The 17,327-nt window shown below is 39.4% G+C and overlaps 2 protein-coding genes across 11 annotated transcripts in view; one reads left to right on the top strand and one right to left on the bottom strand.

Moving 5' to 3' along the window:
* LOC145940774 (uncharacterized) overlaps positions 1–17,327 on the top strand; it is a 225,604-nt gene that overhangs the window by 177,951 nt on the left and 30,326 nt on the right. The window lies entirely within an intron of this gene.
* The window catches only part of Mdr49 (Multi drug resistance 49), a 56,648-nt gene that overhangs the window by 4,744 nt on the left and 34,577 nt on the right, over positions 1–17,327 (bottom strand). For 4 of the 6 annotated variants that reach the window (XM_083046250.1, XM_083046251.1, XM_083046252.1 and 1 more), the window contains 13 exons: positions 15,522–15,658; positions 13,384–13,453; positions 12,672–12,756; positions 11,524–11,717; positions 11,191–11,439; positions 9,607–10,020; positions 8,588–9,011; positions 7,108–7,311; positions 5,167–5,518; positions 4,856–5,083; positions 3,653–4,602; positions 2,024–2,425; positions 1,506–1,652 (listed from right to left, as the gene is read on the bottom strand). In XM_083046250.1, coding sequence (XP_082902376.1) covers positions 1,506–1,652; positions 2,024–2,425; positions 3,653–4,602; positions 4,856–5,083; positions 5,167–5,518; positions 7,108–7,311; positions 8,588–9,011; positions 9,607–10,020; positions 11,191–11,439; positions 11,524–11,717; positions 12,672–12,756; positions 13,384–13,453; positions 15,522–15,636 — 3,834 coding nt within the window. In that variant the 5' untranslated portion in view covers positions 15,637–15,658. The remainder of the gene's footprint in view (positions 1–1,505; positions 1,653–2,023; positions 2,426–3,652; positions 4,603–4,855; positions 5,084–5,166; positions 5,519–7,107; positions 7,312–8,587; positions 9,012–9,606; positions 10,021–11,190; positions 11,440–11,523; positions 11,718–12,671; positions 12,757–13,383; positions 13,454–15,521; positions 15,659–17,327) is intronic. The other 2 variants (XM_083046254.1, XM_083046253.1) reach the window with 1 other exon arrangement.

Below are 17,327 nucleotides of genomic sequence, written 5' to 3' on the forward strand. Positions count from 1 at the left end.
TATCAGGATCTATCGATTATCATTAATATTCATCGCGCCGGTTCATGCGATAGTTTAGATCACCGCGAAATCGTTCGCGGTCCGCATAGTCGATAGTCAAGCGCACATATCCGATACCGTAAATACTCAGATATTTATTATCCAACGCCGCCGACTATCGCGCCCATTATTGCTTATCGGAAATAGTTCCGTTTGCAACATAGTTTCGAGATATTTACGGGGTACACGGGGTTTATTTCAATAGTTTATTTCCCTTCGTCAAAAATCGCGAAGCGAATCATTTCGATTAGACTCGAAATAGGAAGATTAATCGAACAAACTTATTCGTTGCCTTCGCATTTTTCATCTTGCCACTAATTTTAATAATACTTTTCTTCGGGTCTTAGGGGGGGTTTTAGGACTAATATTTATGGCTGCGTTGAAAGAAACTTACGAAGAAAATTCAGACTTTTCTCTTTGCAATATAAAAAAGACTGTTCCATTTATACTTTCTACATCGCGGTTCTTTTTTTTTCTCCTCTTCCGTCCAAAGCGCGAATATACATTCGCTTGGTATAAAGTAAAGAAAAGTGCAGCTAAAACAAACGGACCTAAGAACTCGTTGCTGACTCGTTGCTCGGAACTCAGAAGCAACCGCAATAAAAGAAGGAACAAGTTCTTCCGCGCGTACGAGCATATCTTCTCTTGCTTTCGTCAATTAAAGCAGGCGTAAACTCGCGCGGCAAAAATGCAACAGACTTTCTTAACGACTACAGCGACGGCATTATGAAGCGTATCGCGATTCCGCCGGCGGAATTTGCGAAAACAATCCGTGGGATGGTGCCCGTGGAAGTTTCGCCTTTGCTTTCTACGGCTGTTAACTTGATTGACTGTCACCGGTCCGATACCCTCGCGAGAACGATAACGTTCTCTATTACGTGTCCTTCGATTTTCAATCGGATCCATTCGATCGCGTCTATCTTCGTCTCCACTAGCGGGTCGAAACTTATGATATATATGATATATATGTATACATATATACATTATAAGAAAATAACATAAAATATATAATATATAAAATTTTTAAAAATATATAAAAATATATATAATTATATGAAAATGTATATAATTATATATAATATAAAAAAATATATAAAATATATAATATAGGTATATATACACTATTAATATTGATAGGATGTATATGTTATGTAAGAGACGAAGCCGCAGAGATACGTTTCATTTCGAACTAAGATCCTTCTACATCGCAAATCTCGCAGAAAGCGCTTCATTTGATTAATATAAATAACTTTCTGCAAATATTACGCAACAATCTACAGATACATTTATTTGAAAAATGAGCGCCTGCATTGTTTCTTTCTTACGATATATTTCTGAGAGCGGACAATCATAATCCGAGGCAAATACTTGCTTAATACTTGATATCGAGGAGGGAAAAAAAGGAAAAATTATCCTCAAAATTATTCACGAGTTATTTTCTTCAGGAGAATATTGTGGCTTCTTACCTGTTCACTTTGAGTATCGAGGGCTGAAGTTGCTTCATCTAATAACAAAACTCGAGGATTCCTCAGTAGTGCTCGTGCGATCGCTATTCTTTGTTTCTGTCCACCACTAAGTTGAGTGCCTTTCGTTCCCAATCTCGTGTCATAACCCTGAACAAGTCAGAAGAATAAATTTTTATATATGAAAAATAATTAAAATATATTAATGTACTGTCTACAGACAATTTTTTTTTTATTAAACGCGATTTTTTTAAAATTTTGGCTGATTATAATTCTAATCTATATTTATATTTAATGCAAAATCTCTTAATTTTATGTAATTTTAGTATATTAAATTTAATATTCGTATGGTATTTCGTTACATGTAAAAAATATCATATAAATATTTAAAGACACGAAGAACCAAGAGTTTGTATATTTTCTTTAATCATTCTCATTTTTTATTATTTCTTGTATTTAAATTTATTCTTTTATGCGTTTTTTTTTGCGTAACGAATATTATAAAAGTGACATTGACTAACCAAGGGCAGCGAAGCCACGAAGCTATGGATGTTGGACTTCTTGGCGGCCTCGATGATCTCATCCATGGTCGCCTGTCGGCTGTTGTCGCCATAGGCAATATTCTCGGCTATCGTTCTATCGAAGAGCACCGGTTCTTGTCCCACGACGCCTAGTTGTGATCTGAGCGTGGTCAGCGAGACCGACGCGATGTCTCGCCGGTCCAGCGTCACGATGCCGGCGAACGGATCGTAGAGACGCTGTAGCAACTGAATACAAGTGGACTTTCCGCAACCACTCTGACCCACGAGAGCCACCATCTGACCCGACTTTACAATTAAATCCAGTCCTTTGAGCACCGACATCTCCGGTCGCGTCGGATAGTGAAAGTCGACTTTCGAGAATTGGATGAAACCGTCCGACTTCTGCAAAGCAAAAACATAAAGCGATCCGTTAATTACCCGAGAGAAGATTTCACACGTTGAATCTCGTACGTTTATTCGCTGCTTGTCTCTTTAACGTTTCTAAATTTTGTATATGAAAAATATGATAAATAGAGAAAAATTAAAAGAGAGGAATTTTTTAATTCTTTTTTAAAATAATTGGAAAAGATTGATGTAATCGTGCGATTGAGTGACTCATTATTTGGAGATATTTATAACGAGTTATTACTTCATTCAAATATTTTTGGAAATACGATGTCGATTTGACAGAATCAATCAGAGTTCCGCGTTAATTAACGAGACACTGCTTGCGGCTGTGCTATCAAACAGCTGTAAATTTCTAATAGATATTACATCATTTGCACAAGCATTTCAATTTCAGGAAGTGTAAACATGTTGCACTACAAACGAAATAGAAAACTAAGGTTCGAAGCCTATCCGCGGCAATCAGCGATGTCTAAGGCATTGCGCTAATCATTAGATTAATTTATGCGCGCTTTAGGGAACTATCTATAATAGGGACAATATTTTTTTTTTATATTATATTTTCCGATATAGAAGGAGAAAAATTCATAAAAAGTGTTTTTTTTTCCATACATAATATATTCAAGGATTTCTTCGCTTTTAATTTAAGTTTAATATGTGTTTCAATTATTCGATAGAATTTATCTCATTATTCAAAAGAAATTATTAGACAATGAGAAGAATCATCTCGGATATCACATAATTGATTAATTCGTGCATTAACGTAAATCCCGAAGACTAATGATTCTACGATTTTATGATTTTATAGCGAATTTAAATGCCGTGTTCAATGTCGCGCAAGTTTTAATTAAAATTGTAAGAAACTAATTAAAGTTAAAACTAATTCTCTCTAAACTAAATCTCTGTTTCATCGTGACTTTGCATTCTTTAGCGAATTTTCTATTTGTCTTTGTCGAGAATTAATTAGACGTCTCATATTTCGCGTAGTTTCATTATTAATCGATATTAAACATTTTAGCGGTTCAACGAGCCGACCGCAATTTGAATTTGCAATTGAATCGCAAATATTATTTGTTTAATGGTCAGCGTTAAATACATAGGTACACACGCGCAATGAAGTGAAAGTGCATGCGCGATTCCCGAAATGCTGTGCTATTTGCGGCTTACATATATACATACAACGAATTTACATTCGCCAAATATAAAATCGAGATGAAGTCTCACCCAGTCCAGATCCTTCCCCTCCGATTCCGGTGGCGAACTTATTTCCGGCTCTCTGTCGAGCAGCCGAAAGATCCTGCCGGCCGAGATTTTGGCCGTGTTGAAGTTGGGCGCGAAGGCGAGAGCCTGGCCGAGCATCCACGAGCCGAAGATCAATGCTTCCGACACCTTGATGACGTTCTCATAACTCAGTCCCTCCCGGGCCACCAGGTAGCCGCCGTAATAAAGGCTGATGGCGTATCCGAAGAAGGGCGCGGTCTGCCCGCACGAATACACGACACCCCTCAATCTATTCTTGATCCTGGTCGCCTTGGCGACGTGGTCCAGTTCCACGCAGTATCTGTCGAAGAAGCGCTCCTCCTTGTTGAGGCTGGCGACCGTGCGAATGTTGCTGATCGCCTCTACGGCGATTCGCGTGGCCGCCTCCATCTTCTTCTTCTCCTGCATACCCTGGCCGCCCATCACCCTCGCTTCGAAGAAGACCGCGCCGAGCACCAGGGGAATCGACACCGCCGAGACCAGCGTCATCTTCCACGTGTAGTACATGGACAGTCCGATTCCGATGACGAGGGTCGAGAAGCCCTGTAGCATCGCGCCGACGCGAGTTCCGGTCGCACCCTGAATAGCACCGGCGTCCGATGACAGCCTCGCGCAAAGTGCACCCACGCTGTTCGCGTCCTCGTCGTACCAGCCCATGTCTTGCTTGATCATTGCGCCGAACGCCATCTTCCTTATTCGCGTCGTCATACGCACGCCGGCCAAGCCGAACAAGTACATCTGCAGGAAGGTGCAGATACCCGTCAGTATGCCGATGATGATGAATAATATCGAGAAATTGATGGTCCTCCTGATGATGTCGTCGGGATCTTGGAGACTTAAGGCGTAGTATACTTCTCCGAATAGCACGGCAAAGGCCGGAAATGACGCACCTACCGTTGCTGCCGCGAGACATCCTGCGAAAGGAATCGTACGAGTATTATTTTGTGAAGGACGCGAATAATCAATTGTTCGAATTGCTATATGGGAGAGAAAAGATTTTAAGAAGAGGAAGCATTAGGATTATATTTCTTCTTCTCTTTCTTTTCTATTACATTATGAATATTTTTTATTGCTCGATATTATTTGCTTTGTATATTTTCTCTCAAAAGGCTGATAAAGCCTTTAGCTATTAGCTACTAGTAATTATTCTCGTCAGCTAGAAATTACCGATTATATTATATAACCATTCCGGTTTGTTAAGCGCGAATATCCTCGTTAAGGGGGCGTCATAAGGTTTCTCCTGCTCTTCGAGTTCCTCCTGCGAGAATTTGGAGGATCTCGCGAGAGATAAACGATGAGAATGCAAGGATATGGTCGAAAACTGCTTATTCAGCTGCGGCTTTATCTTCATCTTCATCATCGGGCTTGTTACTGCGGCCTTAGCGGCAGCTTTATCTATAAAGTCAAATAACCAAACAATTAACAATTCATAATAATATCGATACGCGCGCGCGTACACAATTATCATACAAATATACCTTGAGTTCGAACATTCGCGTGAGTGGAATGCAATCCGTAGTAATGTTGCTTGAGCGCCATCAATTCTTCGTGGGTACCTTGCTCGACGACCACTCCGTCCTTAATAAACACGATCCTATCGACATTCGTGATCGTGGAGAGTCTGTGGCTGACTATAATCGTCGTTCTTCCCTTTGCAGCAACGTCGAGAGCTTTTTGCACGGTCGCCTCGCTGTGAACATCCAAAGCGGACGTTGCCTCGTCCAGTAAAAGGATCGCCGGATTTCTCACTAACGCACGCGCGATAGCGATTCTTTGCTTTTGTCCGCCCGATAGTTGAGAGCCTCTCTCGCCCACTGGACTGTCGTATCCCTAAATCGAGATCGACCATATTATTATTCCGATTCTCTCATACGCTAGGATCGAGTCGATTTTATTAGAGGACACAGCTTGACGAAAAGAACGAGGGTGTCTTGAAGAGAAATTTTTCGAAGAAATTTCTAACCTTCTGTGAAATTTAAATTGAGAACCTAAGAAATTCTCAACTAAGAAAATAATTAAATTTCTTTAAATTCTTTACTAATACATACATATAATAGATTTTTGCGCTCTTCAATTTTAATTAAAAAGTTGTGGCACAAATAATTAAATGGAAAACGCATGCGACGAAATCTTTTGGACAATTTTTTTGATATATTACCTTTATTTAAACTCATAAAAGTGAATTATATCGTCCGCGGGTTTGTAGATATGAGGCAATATCGATCGTGGTATCGGGCCGTCAATTGCTCGAGGGCAGTTTTCGAGCGATTTGCGGTTTGAAATAATGGTTATTTAATCAAAGGCGAAACAGCGTGTCACACCTGCGGTGCATATGGAACGCGCGGTTTAATAATTTTGCAAGCTGCGACACGTTTGTTCATAACAACATTCTCGAGTCTATATAGCCTGTATAAGATTTAACAAAAAAAAAAAAATGAACTCGAAGAATTTCTCATTAATAAAAAGAATCCTACCCGACGAAGTTGACCATTTGCATCCGGTGCAATTTAATGAAATAATTCGAACGTTAATATAGATATTATCGCGGCGACACGTGGCCTCGCCGATCAGTTATATTACAACCAACAATGATAAACTTACTCATCCCACTCATTTTTGCAACCGTATATGCAGGAGGTGCACGGTTAAATCGTATAATCGCGCGCGTGTAGATGTAAGCTCTAAATGCAAACGCGGCAGCGATCGAACGGAACCGTCGCGAGTATCGAATTCACCCACCGATAATCCGCTAATAAACGCCTAATCGTTGACATAGGCGTAATCTCGGATAATGTTATTTGCCCCCGTGCTGCACGGTTCAACACGCGTGTTTTATCGCCTGTTTGCGCGCGTACCATGCGAACTGCCAGGCACACCTGAGACTATTGTTAACACATTGCGAAACGCGCGCGCAGTATCCGGTCAGGAAATTATTCTCGTAACTGGAAAATCATTTCGCGTCGGTCGTTATGTATCGTTTTATTCCGTTTTTTACATTTAATTGCGCTCGGTAAATCGTTGAAACTTACGCGTGTCCGAAAAAGTTCCATCGAATAAATAAAATCGCGTAATCTCTCACAATGATAATCATTATCGTTTTTACAAATTGTCAAAATTTTAGGTAAGGGATTATTGAAGTGTGACTTGGAAATAACAACTCTTTCTCTGGCAATTGCATTTTGATCTAAGTAGAAGAAGTTGAATGGCAAATGTAACATAATCGAAAAAAAAGCTTTTTTAATGGAATGGACAATATTTTCGTCGGATATTTTCAATCGGATGACGTGTCCGTTGATTTTGTAACTTCCTCCCGCTGAAACTAGCTGAATCAATCGAACTCGTGGGACTAAAAGGAAACTATAATTCCGGGTGGGCAAAGGGCGCGGTTGGAATACGAGAAAAGGGCGGCGGCGCCTCACCTCCGGCAGTTTGCTGATGAAGTCGTGAGCGTTCGCTTCCTTCGCGGCTTTGATCATCTCCTCTTCGGTAATGCTGTCATTTCCGTAGCGGATATTCTCCCGTATCGTCGTATCAAAGAGCACCGGCTCCTGACCGACTACGCCGATGTGCGAGCGCAACCATTGAACGTTCAACGTCGACACATCGACCTCATCCAGAAACACCTGCGAAGAAAAATACGGAAACTCTTGGAAATTGTCTCTCGCGCGTGTACAATATATACACACACACACGGGCAAAATCGAGAATCGATAGTCGAGCGACGATAAAAAGAGAGTCGTGTTTATATTAAAACAGACCTCTCTCTTAATTACCATAATTTCTAAGAATAATTCCTTATAATTAAAGTATATCTCTTTCTTTAGTTAATTAATGTTGTTGCTTTATATACGTGTCAGATCTCGCAATTACACAATAGTGTGATAAGGTTAAAATAAATTACAGACATATATGTATAATATACAGAAACTAGTAAAGAATGAACAAAATTTTAAAAAAAGCATCAAATAAATGTATATATTTTTTGTGAAAATGTGTAAGAGTTAACAGAATAGTTGCTGTTATTGTATTTTTGTATTTATATGCAGGAAGGAATTCTATATCGAGTTATAGAAAAATGTATTGTATTGCGCGGCATTTTAATATTAAACAACACTAAAAGACTTTTCTGTAAGAATTTATATTGAATGTACGTGAGAGCGTGAGACAGTTTCATGGAGTAGAGCGCGGTAAAAAAGTCAGAACGTGTAAAAAATGTTTATTACATGAATATACAGCGTGTTCGCATTCGAATGTTTATTGTATCCGCAACTACTTCGCCATCATAAAAATCGCGCTCGCGTTAACAATAAAACGGCTAGGACATCCGTTCGCCGCACAACGCGCTCGATTCCATTCGAACGGCAGTAATTTAGCGATATCCGATCCTTTTTTCGCGCCAATGCAGCAGTTTTTCATCGTGAAAATTTTATGTTCCGTTGTGAAGATATAAACAGGATAAGTGAACTGATACCGAGATAAGATGACGCTCGAAGACGACGTTCGACGATCCCGCGTCGATATAATGGAAAATTATAATACGAGGTCGCGATTGCTGTAAAACAATTATTCTCTCGATGACAAATTAATTATCGTGATTATGTCTCATCATTTATTCTTAGACGTCACTGTAATTTCGCGAGGAGTATAAACATCCCCAGAACATTTACGACCCTATACGCACGGCTTTGCTCTCTATATATAACAACACACATCGAGCAAAACTATGTCTGTGTACCGTCATCTTCAAACTGTTCGTAAACCAGTTGAAAGTAAATCTTTCGTACAAAGAGGAGAGAAAAATACGATATCGAAAATTCCGAGACCTTTAAATCTGTCAAAAAAGAATTCTAAATATCTCTCGGCGAAAGACGAATTTATCCAAATGAATTCGCTACCGACCACTCCGCCTTGCGGATCGTAGAGACGCTGAATGAGCTGTATACAGGTTGATTTGCCGCATCCGGAACCGCCGACAAGCGCCACCGTTTCGCCGCGATTGATCTTCAGGTTCAGGCCTTGCAACACTTGAACATCCTTCCGCGCCGGATAACAGAATTTGACATTCTTGAATTCGATCTCGCCGTTGACGGACTCGAGCTTCCTGCCGCTCTTGCTTAGACTGTCGATCGTCGGCACGCGATCGAGAAGTTGGAAGATCGCGGCCGCGGATCCCCTCGCCATCGCGAACGCCTCAAGATGCGGCGAAGTTAGGCCCATGTTTTGCGCCCCGGAAAGGACGCCGAATAACACGATCACCAATATGGCCGGCGTGTATTCCTTCACCTCCTTCGGGCGATCGTCCAGAATTAATTGCACGCCGTACCTGCAGCGGAAAAGAGAGATCCTATTTTTTTGCCGGAACGCGACACGTCCTCTAAAGTTAACACCTTTTTGTCGGATGCTGTGTAAACGAAAGCCGACCGGTACTCTTAAACGTAAATGCCCAATTATCCATCTCGTGGTTTTCGTACTCGAAAGAAAGGTTACTTTGTGCTCGTATTGTTAAAGAAGATCAAATAAAATCAAAATCAAATGTTTACGTTGAGAAATAATAATATTGGGATAATTAATTTCCGCGTGTTTTTATTATAGCATGAAAACAATCGTATTTTATCACAACAACTTTATCGAATGACAATTCGATTTTCAATTATTACACACACGATGTTTGCTGATTTTATGAAAATTTAATTTGCAAGAAATAATTACGAAATATAATAATAACAGTAATGAATTTGCATTTCTGATTTATAGCTCATTATCTTGCGAAAATAATATTTTTTTCAAAAATCTCACATCACTAGATTTTTAATTATGGTACGCACAATACTTAAATTAAATTTTTACAAAACGCGAAGTACAAAAATAAATATTGCGGCGTCTATCCTCCTAGATAGACAAAATAATGTGCATCTCACCAGAATGCCAGCGCGTAGCTGAAATATATGATCAGCCACATAACTCCGCCGCCGATTCCGGACCACATGCTCCTCTTAATGCCAGTTTTTTCCGCGGGCACTAGCTTCTCTGAATACCTCTCCACCTCTTTCTGCTCGCCATTGAACGCCACGACGGTCCTAATCGCGGCTAGAACTTCCTCGGCGACGCTACCGGCCTGACCGTAGGCCGCGAGTTCCAGGGCTGTCAGGGAACTTTGCACCTTGGCGACCACAGCGGTGGCAATTATTATGATTGGCGCGCAGCTCAGCACCACCAGGGTTAATTTCCAACCGTACACGAATGAAATGATGATGGAAGAAACGAACGAGGTCGTCAAATACGTGAATATGCCGACCTTCTCCCCTATTCCCTCCTTCATCTTGTCCAAATCCCTGCCAAGAAGACGGATAATATATTGCCTCTACTCATTAACGCAATTAACTAAGATTATAAGTACTCTGATATTTCGTATAATCTCTTTCGTTTTATCTCTAGGGTTCTCGTTTACTTAATTTATAGTCAGGATCACCAATAACGAGGCTCAATTTTTACAAAACGCGAGTAAGTAACATGCACTTGAAGCTCGGACTATTTTTAACAAGGTTTTTTTTGAATGAGATTAATTATCAGCGCGTGTTATCGGCATTATCGCTATCTCATATTTTTGCTATCCATCATTGAAAATAGTAAAGAAGTTCTCACAAGATATGACATATACTGCGCGATATATTGCTGCATCATGCTGATTGTGTTCGATTTGCAGATGACGGCATATCGCGCAGCGCAATAATCTCTTTTAATCTCTTATTAATTCTCCCTTATCTTTACGACGTAGAAAGACACGAAGAATTATACTGCAAATTATATTGAGATATCGATTATCCTGAGATAAAAGTTACAACTTCCATCAACCAATATCTTCGCGATTCACGCGACTATATAACTTTTACTACGAGTCCCTCGTTCAATTACTATACGATGTAATGCGAGCGAAAGCAGAGAGGCAGTGTGGGAGCAGGCTTTTCGAGTTTCGCAAACGCCCACCTGTTGATGAACACACCGGTTCTCGCCTCCTGAACTTTGCTGTCCGCTTCCCCGACGTTTACATCGACGGTCTCGAAAATCGAAGGTATAACGCTTCCCTTTGAAGGCGCACCGGCGCGTGAATATACTGAATATTATCCGCGTTGAAATTATTCCGCGAGAGAGAGAGAGAGAGAGAGCGCATATCGCCAAAATTGTTAATCTCCATGAAATTCTCATTTGAGAGATCGACTTAAATCTTCGAAATATTTGAAATCTCGAACAAACGAAAAATTTTCATACTTAATTTTTTTTCTTATATAAATATACGAGCAAAAGATTAATTTTATTTCTGATGTCACAGACTTTTACAGACGCTGACTAATATCTGTCGGCGGGAGGCGTTAAAATTGCTTATCGCGGCGAATTTTCGATCAAGATAGAATTTAGTCGAAAATGATCTCGTTATCTCGCACTCGAAATCGAGAGCTTCCACCTGCGCGACGCATCTACATAATGATAAGGGGAAGAAAACTTACTCGGTAATCCTACTGGCGAAGTTGGTCGACGTGTTCGTGTCATACCATGCCATATCCTGTCTTAGGACGGCTTTCAGGAACATCTTGCGCACCTTCGAGATTTGTCTCGAGGCGGCGATATTGAGCAAGTCGACCATCAATATGGCAAGGACGAATTGAATCGCCGATAACATCGCGCAAGAGACGCCGTAAGCAATAGAATCGTCGTACAAAGCGTCCATTTTCTCTTCGTGGGTCGCATTAGCTGGCCTAAAATGACGAGATAATACTTTGTTTCCGCAATCCGATGTTTGCGCTTGGTTTGGCATGACTCTGATTGTGAGTGTTACTTACAAAATTTTTCCACCTCCGAACCATGGCAGCATGATGGTTGGCGTGGTCACGTGATTTTCCGTATTACGGTCCACTAACAGCGAACTGAATTCACCATATTGAATCGTAATGACTGGCACAGATAGCCCTACTAAGCAGCCTAATATTAAGCCTAAGACGGTCAGCGTCAACTCGCCGCAGGTTGCAAATCGAAACTGATAAGTTTGAAACAATTACATGATTAATTTACATCGCAGATATTGTAAGTATTGTAGTTTATGATTTATAAATAGCACAACTATCTTATTTAACGTGGAAATTATTAAAATTATTAATATAGAAAGAACATAATATATATTATATTAGGGCAAGAAAAATGTTCGAAAGTTACGCAAATGCTGTTTTCGAGTGATTCAGCAGCGGTGAGTTTGCTCGTACTTGAATGATTCAGCAGCGCGAATTTGCGGCTTCCGAAAGATTTAACTTGCAAAATTAATTTACCTGACTAACAATGTGATTAACGAGAATGAGACCAATTCTATTTTTACCAAGAACGATCATAATTAACCGAAAAAGTATTTAAATTTTGTAAAATAACGTTGTAAAAAGTTTCGTTCAAACTTAATTTTTAAATACAAAAGAGTCCACAATCTATTGAGATGTAATGTAGAACATTTTACAAATGTATCTATCCCGCGATGAGACATCAGTTGTCGTTTATACAGAAAGTACATTGCTTATTCAACAATCTTTTCACGATCACGTTGATGCGATCGAGAGAAAAGTGACACTTTTAACGATTTCGTCAGCGAATTACTCGAGAATGCGTGTTCCTATGTCGTTTAAAGTACAATTTTGCAGGAAAAAATATGTATTAAGTGTGTCAAATTTTTCATGATTGCTTCATCCACTTCATTAGAATTAATTTTTTCCTTGGAAGAAACATCGAACCGTTAACATTTTTTGAGAAATAAAAATTTGGAAAAGCGACTCTACATTTTCGATGAAAAATCTATTTAAAAAAAAAAAAAAAAAGTATTAAGAGACATCCGTAATAATCTCGATTCCTCAAATGTTCCGACTTTCACCGCAGGAATATCGCGTTATTTGCGAAATCTATCAGAAGATTTCTCATGCGTTATCTCAAACTATTCGCAGGAAAAACTCACGAGTTTGTAGTAAGGCACGGGTGGCAGCGATAACTTCTGTGAGGCTGACTTATCCTCCTCCTTCGTTTGCGGTGGCACAAATTCCCTGCGAACATAAAGTGCAGATCGATTGTTAACCGAGAATCTTGCGATTAAAGTTCGACTATTCTGAACGAATCAGTCGCTCTGTCTACGCTTTTCTACGCAGCTCATTTAGATAACACAAAGTTCTCAATCAAAGATACGACATGTTACATTAATTTGTCGAAAAAATGCGCGAAGAAACGCTGTTACTTTTAGTGATTTTTGCTGTTTATAGGTAAAATAACAAGCCAAATTTTTTAAACGTGAAAGTATTTTCAGAATTTTACATATTTTAAGAATTTTATATATTTAAAAAATTTACGAATCCACAAGATTACGAATCAGCGTTTTAGAGGATATTTCACGGAATCGCGATTACGGAAAGAATAGAGGCGTTAAACAAACGACGCGGTTACTTTTACGGAGTGATAAAAGGGACGAAGTTTCGATACCGAAAGCATCCTCGTAAAAGCATACGTTTGTCTTATATACAAAACTGTGTATAGTCTGTGTAAAAGTTCTATGCTAGTCTCCTCTGGCTGTATCAAGACGTTAATAAGCCAGCGAGCAACGATCCATTATTCAGTTTCTCTCGTATTTATTTCTAGATATATATGTATGTCACAATCTGTAACAAGCTCATTCGTACATTGCTTTGCCATTTTCCTCTAGCATATATTCGACTTCATATTTATCCTTCTCCTTGTCTTGTTGTGTGTCTGAAATGAAATATATAACATACACGTACACCGTACACGTACAAAATTCTGACACTATTAAATGCAAAGCGTGCTGAAAATAATCTATCTGTCAACGTCGGTTGATTGCATTTATTGCAGTTTGATCTTGAGATAAAACGATAATAACGAGAGGATTAAAATGAATCTATGAAACATTTTTACATATTTTATTACTAATTGTATATCATGCGCGTTGTGTAGTTGGATTAGTGTTTTCCACCAAGAAATGATAAAGCTATTATCACATATAATTCGTAATCGCATATGAAATTGTTATCAATGTGACGATAGATGTCATCTTGATATCGTCTTGAGATCATCTAATTCGAAAAATGGCCTTATAAAAATGCTGTCTTGGTTAGAGATCGTAAATCGAACATAGGAACGTTCGTAAATTGCCAATTCAAAGATCGACGAGAATGCAGGGAGCTTTTGGGTAACTCGGCAAGAGAGAGAAAGAGAGAGAGCGCAAAAAACTAACTAGGATCTGCGAGAAGTTTCGACGTCGTCGTCGTCGTCGTCGCAAAGCCCAGGAACCCGAAGAGCAGCCCTGGATGAGAGACTTTGGCAAAAGTCGGCCGGCATCTCTCCGTGGGGGCTCCATTAGCGACGTAATTGCTGTTAGAAACTCCCTCGACAAATCTACGATCGGCGCGGAATATAGGAAGCTTTACCACCTGAAGTAATAACAGTGCCGTAGCATGCCACGCATACTCCGATAGACACATGCTCGAAGACGATAAATAATCAGCCTAAATTTTCGCGTAAATTTCATCAACGATGATCTTACGATTTATCGAGTACAAAAATCTGAGAAATAAGGCTTTATGGAAATAATCAGTAGAAAATGAGTAGCATAATGTCACTTTAGAAAATATGATAGAAAACATGATTATCATTGTATTTCTTTATGTCTTCTTTTTTTTTTTAAGAAATATATATATGTATATATTCTTTTAAAAATATTTTACTGAATTTTTTGCGGACTAAAAAATGATAAAAATAATTTTTGTCTTTTAATTACGATTGTAATTCGAAAATTCGCGTACGGCACTGGTAAGTCCTATATACTTTGCAAGACCTGTGTAACCGATCGCCTCTCAGGAAAACTTTCTTAGTCGCGGCTCCCGTGGAAGTAACTAAAACGAATGGCGGTCTTTGCTCGAAATTTCAAGTGAGACATTTAGTACCTCTTAATACATTCTCGTCACAAGTTGTAAGTTAATTGAATAATTCGTTGCCCACTTTTATCGTGTAACTCAAATGAAATCCCCTGAACTTGCGCTCATTATTAATTTATTCGCTTAAAAGTAAAGCTGATAAAATAATTGTCATCAATGCAAACTTCTTCTACGATGTTATTATTCTAAAGGGCGGTTTATTATTTATAACTCGTCACGAAAATGCGCGATATACACAAGAATAAATTTAATAACGCTTTATTACATCTTTCCCTATATGATCATATAATGGAAAGTATAATAATTTGAAATTTTTTTTTATAACTTATTAAAACAATTCGTTTCTCTCTTATCCAGCAATAATCATTTACTGCCTATTCACATGCTCGCAATCTGATGTATGTCTAATATTCCTATCAGGAATGATCGATTTGCGTTGATCACAACCAGTGATATTTATATCACTACACGTGATTATTATATTCAGTTTGCAATTACATATATACGTGATAATAACTAAATCGTTCTGCATTCCGATCGGTAATCGTAATCGTTCAAGTCGAAGAAAACGAAATCATACAAGTTCGTGCAAACATTATTAAAGCCAACGAAACACATAACATTAACAACAAATTCTTAAGTAACTCGAATTAATCGAATTATTCGAGCTTGATCATCACGACATGGAATTAGATAACATTTCGTCGAATTTCGAATTAATTAAAAAAAAACTGCTATGTGTTCATAAATCCAACTGTGTATTATCTATTGTACCTTAATTCCACGTCAAATCATGCGATGAAAATCTCTCTAGAGAGCTAATTTTCGAACAAGCAAACGCAATCATTGACGATATCAATACTTACATCTCGAGAACATCTTTTCCCGGTGGGGGGAGTGATTTGATTTGAGCGTCTCCATTTGAATATCCGGTGAACTTTCGCGAGGGTTCGTGGACAACGGATATATTCGCTGCGTCATCGTGCATTCTCAATTAAAGACTCTGCAATCATAAAAAAGGAAGATAAAAAGTTACATCAGTGAAACCTGTGCAATTTAATTAAATAAAAGTCGAAGAAAAATGTTTGATTAATTTTTAATTTATTTAAATACTTGTATTTTTTCAAATTTACGTCTCGCATCTCACTCTCAACGTTTTATCTTGCATACAAAATTCGCGAAGCGTCGAAGAGCCAAGGGCAAAAGTCCTCGTCATCAAGATATCGGCCTCGGAAACGAGCAATTCGCTCGAATCGAACGCGTTTCACGCAGTTAGTCATGTTGCGACGCAAATGGCGCCCCTATTTACTCTCGCCATTATCTACTATATCATATGTTTGCGCGTCGAAATACCCAATTTAAACAATGATTAGATACTGCGGTAGCCACGTTAATTAATCGATCGACCGCTACGAGCTACATTAACAGCAACAGCGAGTTCACTCTACGTTCTAGGCTATTAACGAGATGTCTTGTTCACCTCGTATGCGTTTCTCGCGCGTTTCCCGGGGAAGGGAAACCGTCTCTCCGATACGTCGGGGAGAAGGAAACTTTATCCAGACCGTCGCGACGGATCGACGACTTTAGCGATATGCAAATGCGATATCGCGTTCCTTGATGTTAAGAGCGATCGGGCGGCTACAGGCGGTGAAAGGGGATCGGTCAGAAAGGACGCTAAAATTCGCTCGGTCGATGCTCTTAAGAACGCGCGATGAAAAGCGCCAACGAACAAGACTTCGTTAGACCAGGGAAAAAAGGTACTGACGAGGGGCGTTTCACGTGGCCCTTTCCGATCCGACGATGGATGCTGGATGTGTTTGATTACGTAAAAGAGCGGATGAGTGTACGAGAACGCGCGATTACGATTGCGATTGAGTCAATATTTTTTCGAAATTATACAAATTGTTCCCTACCCCTTTTTTGCATCTTTAAAGGTAGACAAATTAATCAGTGATTCTCTCTGCTCTCGATAGACTCTGTGTAATTCTGATATTTAGTTTGCTTAGCTACATGGTAGACTAGAAGTTCGTTGTATCACGTTCAAAATTAGAACAACATAAGGGCCCCGTGTAATTACTCTTATGCTCTTTGAACGATGTAACTTCCGCTATCGTGTGACTTATCTCCATCTCCAATTACTTCGCGATAATCTTCTCATCACTTTGCCAAGTTTCGTAAACTAAATCACATCGTATCGAGTCGATAAAATCTGAAGCTTATTCGTACTAGATGCAAAGAATGATACACGACTGAGAATTATCTAACGTTAAAATCGAAAAGTAATCGCCAAATTTGTCGCGTCTAAAGAAAAACTGCGTCTCGATTTTTCCGAATCCTCTCTCGTCTCGTTTCGATATCGAAACGTCAAGGGTATTTAAATGTTGAATGGAGTAGCACGGTTTCAGATTATCCTATTTCACGGCAGGATTTTCCGATTTCATTTGTTTCCCAGCCTTCAATAAGCCGTCGACCCGCTCTTCGAAGAGTCTCCTTTTTTTCCCACTGTTGAATCTGACACACGAACGAGTTTATAAAATTTTCCCCTCGTTCCGGTTGATCTAACACGACCGACCTATCGGCTTCGACAAATAAATTGTCTCCCTCGTGCAATCCGCCCTTCTTTCGCGTCTGCTCCTTCCTCCAAAACTGTTGCAACCCTTCGGAAATCTTAA

Source organism: Prenolepis imparis, unplaced genomic scaffold (assembly GCF_030444845.1).
Source record: "Prenolepis imparis isolate NDT839.2.m4 unplaced genomic scaffold, iyPreImpa1.0 SCAF_9, whole genome shotgun sequence".
Lineage (NCBI taxonomy): Eukaryota > Metazoa > Arthropoda > Insecta > Hymenoptera > Formicidae > Prenolepis > Prenolepis imparis.